The 6777-nt window shown below is 31.2% G+C and overlaps 1 protein-coding gene across 1 annotated transcript; it reads right to left on the minus strand.

Annotated features, from left to right (window-relative positions):
* Positions 1–2267: 2267 nt before the first annotated feature.
* LOC114412285 (salicylate carboxymethyltransferase-like) lies at positions 2268–5143 on the minus strand. Its single transcript, XM_028376116.1, has 4 exons — positions 4766–5143; positions 4229–4633; positions 3712–3984; positions 2268–2776 (listed from the first exon to the last, which is right to left on the minus strand). Exons 1-4 carry the CDS (start codon positions 4838–4840, stop codon positions 2435–2437), a joined length of 1095 nt encoding a protein of 364 aa, XP_028231917.1. The 5' UTR covers positions 4841–5143; the 3' UTR covers positions 2268–2434.
* Positions 5144–6777: the final 1634 nt, after the last annotated feature.

Consider the following 6777-nt stretch of genomic DNA (forward strand, 5'->3'; position numbering starts at 1 on the left):
AAAGGGTTGAAACATAATCTTCTAAGTATTAGTCAACTACAATGGTTATGAAGTTAAATTTGAGCGTAATGCTTGTGTGATTAAAGAATCATCAATAGGACATTAGGAACTATGTGATAAGCATTAGCCCCTATAGCTTCCAAATTATATGATGACATCATGCACGATATAATAAATATTTTTCTCAAAATAATATTATACAAATAAGTTAAATAAATATTTTATTTAAATCAATTACTAATCACGTCCCACTTCATATTACGTACCAAATATTTTCATTCAAAATATTTAAAATATGTATAAATATTTAAAACATAGATACTCAAACAATATATATATATATATATATATATATATATATATATATATATATATATATATATATATATATATATATAATATCCTGTATTATTTAAATATCAAATATTATAAACATATGCATTTTGTCTGTGATTATGCATGGCCAAGTCGTCAATAAAGTACACGTTATTATTTCACGCAAAATTATTATCGGTTATATCTCAAGTAGCGTTTTTTTTTTTTGGTTTTGCGTATCTATATTTTAAATACTTATTGACGCATTTTTTTTATATATAAACTAATTCTAAATGCTACTTATTCATGGCTTTATTAGCAGTTGGAAACCTAGCTCATAAGTCATACGAATGGTCAGTTCGTCACACGTAGCTGTAGAAAAATGTTTTAATAATACTTAATTTTCTTACATAGTATAATTAGTTTCATAGTTTAAATATTGTGATAAATAATTCAGGAAATAATGCATAAATATCTAATGTAAAGACTACTATGTATATGAGTGAAAAGCCTGAAAACTTTACTACAAAGACATATTGTTGATACAATGGGATAAATAAAGTAGTTAAAACTATATACAAAGCATCTAGTTTATTTGTTAGTGCTACATTAATTACTTTTAATGTTCACTATTATCACATTAACAAATGAAAGAACAACTAATTGCGAAACCAAATGTTTTTTTAATAATTGTGTGATAAATATTCCTTCTATTTTTTTCATTACAAGTAATTTTAACTAATTCTCAAATTTTAAAATTGTTGCTAAAAATGGTTAGTCTTAAATTTATAAAAAAAAATTATACTAATAACTTTTCAAATTACCCTTATTTAAAAATACAAGGTTTAATTATTCATTTAGTGATTAGAGTTTTCAAATTTATACATTTTAGTCCGTATAGTTAATAAATGAATTTTTTAGTTTCTAAGTTTTATATTTTAATTCCAAAAAAGTTCCATTAAAATATTTTAACTAATAAAGTTAAAAAAAAATTAAAAGTAGAAACCTTTTGACAATTAAAATATAAATTTCAGATAAACTTATTAAATTTGAGAAACTAATTTTTTTTTTACTTATTAATTATACGAACTAAAAGGAATAAATTTAAAAGCTGCAAAAATTATATGAATAATTAAACCAAAATACAATAAATTATTAATTTTTCACTCACTTTAACTATCTTTTTAATGTCATTAATTTTTATATATTAGAAACTGTTGAGATGATTCACTGTTATTAATTAGAAAAGTGGGAAAACATATAGGAAATTGTAGAGTAATTAAATATGATGTAACTATAGATTAAGAGTGGATTTGAAAAAACATATAGATTTATAAATTGACTTTATATAAAAGAACAACAAAACTTACAAAGAGGAATAATTATTTACTCACTTACATAATCTTATTATTCAATATTCTAAAATTAAGTTATATAAATGACTAGTTTTTTTGGAAGAGAGATCGGTTTGCACATCTTCTTACACATTTTTTTTACTTATATTAAAATATGTTTTATATTTATCTAAACATTCAATATTATAATAATGTACTGTCTAGTTATATTGTTTATGTAGAATCTAATAACAAGAATAAAATCAAACTATTATTATTTTAATATACTTTTAAATGTATGTATACTATATTAATCTTAATAACGTATATGAATGAAATTAAAAAGAAACATTCAGCAAAAAATATGAATGAAGTATTAAATAGTTTTAGTTTAATGTGTTATATATATATTAAGATTTTTTTGTGCAACGTTAAGACAGATTCAAGAAAAGAATTGTAAAATAGTATAAAACTGTTTTCTTCCACAAATTTTGGAGGTTGGTCCCAAATAGATTGATTCTGCAAACTTACATCATAAATATTAGTATATTTTAAAATCTTCAAATATATGATTAAATACACCATACAGGAAGAGTATACATACACACATGAAGGAAATAAACTGAAACACCAACACTTGACATTAGACTGATCATGATGATTACAGTGATGGGCAGTAAATGACTGCAATTTAAACACGTCTCAATACTGCAAACCAAAATAATTAATAACATTAATATATAATTAATATTTTTGTACAATAATAATAATAATCATAGCTAGTATCATATTTTTCTGAGAACCAGAACAAAAGAGATTGGTCTAATATCCTCCTTAGCCATTTCTTCATCTACCAATCTCGCATAATTCTCAAACAAACTTTCCAAGATCCCTTCTCCAAAGTGGTGTGAGATCATTGATTCTTGAATGGCCCTAACTGCCACAGCAACCTGTGTGCCATAGCTCTCACTACTTTCTTGCTCATTATTACTCTTGTCCATCTCAAACATCTCTAGCCTCTCCATCTTCAATGACCCTTCTTTCCTCACCTCTTCTTCTATCTCTTCCCTTGATGGTGCATAGAAATGTGCATCATATGAATCAAACTTCTCTTGCTCTATTTCTCCCTAAAAGACAAAACAAAACCAAGAATGAAGAAAAAGAAAAAGAAGAAGGAGGCTAAGAAAAGGTGACAAAAGAATTAATTCATAGTTATCCATACAGCTTTTAGGAGTACCAGGTCTGAATTTGAAGCAGAAAAGAAAGAGTAAAGGTGCATTCATAGTTATCCATTTAGTCTTGTTTTGTCAAAAGCAAAATCCTTGATTGTGTACCTCCAAAAAACATAAATCCTATATATTATCCTAGGTGTATATAGAGTTAATAATATACATAATTTGATTCTTAAAATCGACAATTTATGTTGCTTTTATATTTAAAAGTATATCTTTATGTATGGGTCAAAGTAGTAATTTGTTTACTGAATTATCTTATTAGGTTGGTAGCTCATAAACAATTCTATCTTGCAGGATTAATTCGTATAAAAATGAAATAACACAGATTACCACTTTCAAGACTGAACATCAACTTCAGTTTTATACTATATTCCATGGACTTTTAACTTTCTTCTTCTTTAATTAACATCAAAATGACACGAGAGCTTCGATTAAATTAAGAAACTGACAACTTGATAATGCGAGTTCACCAATAAAAATCCAACCAAAATCCTTACATTGATTTTAATGTCAAGCTAGCTAACTCTGATTAGCTGAAGTTAAGTATTTATTACAAAATATAATAATCAAGAAATGATTGAAAGATCATGTCAATTGTCAAAGACGCTGCTAAAATTAGCAAGGGTAAACATTACAGAACTTCCACATAAGTAGTATCTAAATCATTTTTCACCTATAGAAACTGTAGTCTTGTTCCAGTAATTAAGAAGGAAGTTACATATTTTCAATTTTATCTTGTCCTTGTAAATATGTTGAATTTCAACTTGTCAGTTATAACACAACAACAATAATGATAATGGTGATGGTGTGTCCTCTAATAAGTGTACCTGTGAGACTAGAATAGCAAATGAACGGGAAAGAATCTCCCAGAAGAAAGAGTTGCCTCTGTCAACATGTTCTGGGCCCCTTCTCCCCAAAAATATCAGCACCATTCTTCCACCTACTACTAGTTCTTCTGACCTTGACCTAAGGAATAAGGAAAAATCTTCCTGGAATTGGTGATAGTATGCTTGAGACACCACTTCAGGGCTTGATTCACAAATGTAAACACACCCTTTGTTCAAAGGCCTTTTGTGCTCATCATAGAGTGCTGGAGGAACCTGCATGACACAAACCACCAGTAAACTACACCTAAACTTGTTTCTAGACACAACTCTGATATATGGACACCCCAACAGTGCAGGTATCTCTTTTTTCTCATCTCACCATATCACTTATTATGTTATCAGACACTAGTACTTGGTACTACTAGTGTCTAGAAAACATTATTCTTCTTCTAGATAAGGCTAAAACAGGAGGAAGATGATGATGAGCATGACAAGAAAGGGGGAAAGTGTGTTATACCCTTGAAAGCCAGTGAAGACTGTAGGAGGAGTGGACAAAGTGCAAGTAACTGTTTGGGAACAGTCTTCCATAAAATGAGCCAGGGTAGCCTCCCATGAAAATGGAAGGGAACCCATTTTTCCTGTCTTGCCTAAGCAAATTTTGGAACTCTGGGATGGCCTTGAAGATTGAATTGAAGTCATTTGTTGGAAGATCATTGAAGTACACCCTGAACTCTGTGGAGTGGTGCATGATCCTGTGGCTTATGCCTTGGATGGCCTGAAAGATATCTTTGATGATTGATAGGGTGTTTGGTCCAGAGGAGCAGCCCAAATCAGCAATGCCTATGCTCTTTGGAGTGGTTGCAAGGTAGAGCTCCTCAACTGTTTGTATGATTATGTGCTTCACTTTATCAGATTCCTTCTTCTGTTGGAATAATAAGATTAAAGCAGGTATATAAGCATATCACAAAGAATTGTAGACCAGAACAAGAAAATGATGGGGGAAGATATGGTAGATTGAGAAAGAATGAATGAAAGAAAGAAAGAGAGAGAGAACCTGTAGTGAGGAATTCTTGGCATAGCTAGTTTTGCCAACTCCTCCAGTCATGTGGAAGGCTTTCTCTACATCCATTTTTTTTTCTCAGCTGGATTAGGCTTTTCTAGCTTGTTAGTGAAGTTGTGGCCATCTTTTAAAGGGAGATTTCAATGATGTGGCCATTTACTTTTCTTTTCTTTTCTTTTTTCCTTTTAATTTTTGTTTTGCCCCTATCTCTTCCAAAAATATGGCACATTAATAGTCATGGGAGTTCAGAATTAACCACCTTTAGAGTGTCACTCCTCACAAAACTCACCTCACAAGTGACAATAATTGTTGCTGTTGATGATGCTCCTTGAGAAACAAGCCTAACCAAACAATGTGGTCTAAGGGAGAATTAACTTAACTTATATTAAATCCTTGTGAAATGAATTTGATTAAATTTAAAGTCCAAAAATCTTGTCTATGGGAGAGTACTCAGAGAGCAGGACTTGATGTGTATTTGGTGATTGATCCCCATCTCCTTACCTAGCTTAAAGGGCTTAACGTATGAGGGGTTTTGCTTTTTTTCTTTGTTGACACTAATGATTCAAGCTGTCAAAAAGTTTGATGTTAGGCATCATTCAAGTGAAAGTCCTATAGTGGATATTCACTATTTTGTCCCCGCTAAAGTTTGATCATTTGGTTAGAAGGGCTTGCGATGGAGTAGGAGTTGGACCAACTTGTGATGGTGCTAGTCACTGCCACTTTGTCTGGATCAACAACTTTGAGTCCATCAAATCAGCATAGCTTTAGATGGGTAATTAGATATTATATTTTATTGCACACGATCCCTTAATTAGAAATCATTTATCTAATTTTGTCTACCATCCAATGCATCGATAAACTAATACAACATTATTTTATCTTAGTTGGTATAACTGTGTCAATACTACAAAAGAGAATTTTATTCTCAACAATAGTACTAGCTATCTGACTTGAGCCGAATTGTCTTATAGAAAAAATACATGTAATTTCTAAAAATTGGTTTATTCAATTTGTTGAAAGAAGCCATGCACGATCGACACGTGTAGGCAATGGGGTTGACACATGACCCGGTAATTGATCAAGTTGTGGCAAAATGTGGTGCTTAGTGGAGGCTGTGCTGCCATGGACATATTAATTCATTCCCACATGCAGTGCCAAGACACAAGAATTTTTCAAACAGGACCATAATTTGTCCCACGCCAGTGGAAGAAGCATGAAAGGAAGGTACAGTTTTGGAGGCACTCGTTACCAATTGAGCACTCTGGGAATGGGGGGGAGGGGTGCATGTTGTTGTTTAGATTAGACTGACCGCAAATTGACGAAACCAACGGTTGTTGTCAAGTACAAAGTGGCAAAATTATGTGTGTGCTCAACCTGAACAAGGAAAATCTACCATAAAAAGGTGCCCAAGCGTGATTTGGGTTGAAAACTTTGGGAATGAGGAGGGGCCCATCATTATTATTCTTAACACTCAGTTTGGTTCGGCCGACTTTGGACCCAAGGAATTAATGTTTATTTATTTTTTCTTTAACACCCTTCAAACCAACTTTTAAAGAGAAGTAGTAATTTATTGCTTCTCACAAATTGGTGTTTTAGAACACATGCCCACGCCGTAAAACAATCATAGTCTTAGTTAACAAAGAAAACACTACTACCAAGTGTTTTCGAAAACAAAATCTTTTTTTTTTTTTGGAAAAATGTAAATTATATTAAACCCAAAAAGATACAACAATAAACGGGGCATACCCCGCAGCTAGAGAAAATAAAAAATCTTCATAATACAAGAAGACCTATATCAAGATGTTAAAACAAATGCAACAGGTGCACTTGTCTATACATAAGAAACTTAATCTTGCTAATAACCTCTATTACAGAAAATTGATAATCTTCAAAAATCAGCTTGTTCATAGACAGCTAGATGCAGTAGACTGTAATTGCTATAGCCAGACAACGTAACTTTCCTTGAACACCTGATGTGGATCTGGCCCTAATTAAAGAGTCAGTAA

Source organism: Glycine soja, chromosome 1, assembly GCF_004193775.1.
Source record: "Glycine soja cultivar W05 chromosome 1, ASM419377v2, whole genome shotgun sequence".
In the NCBI taxonomy this organism is placed as follows: domain Eukaryota; kingdom Viridiplantae; phylum Streptophyta; class Magnoliopsida; order Fabales; family Fabaceae; genus Glycine; species Glycine soja.

Bases quoted from the DNA above. Each gene is read 5' to 3' on its own strand.
- LOC114412285 (XM_028376116.1), bottom strand. From the start codon at position 4,840: ATGGATGTAGAGAAAGCCTTCCACATGACTGGAGGAGTTGGCAAAACT. The intron at 4,634-4,765 runs GTTCTCTCTCTC...TTATTCCAACAG, and splicing joins CCAAGAATTCCTCACTACAG to AAGAAGGAATCTGATAAAGT. The intron at 3,985-4,228 runs GTATAACACACT...TGTGTCATGCAG, and splicing joins GTCTTCACTGGCTTTCAAGG to GTTCCTCCAGCACTCTATGA.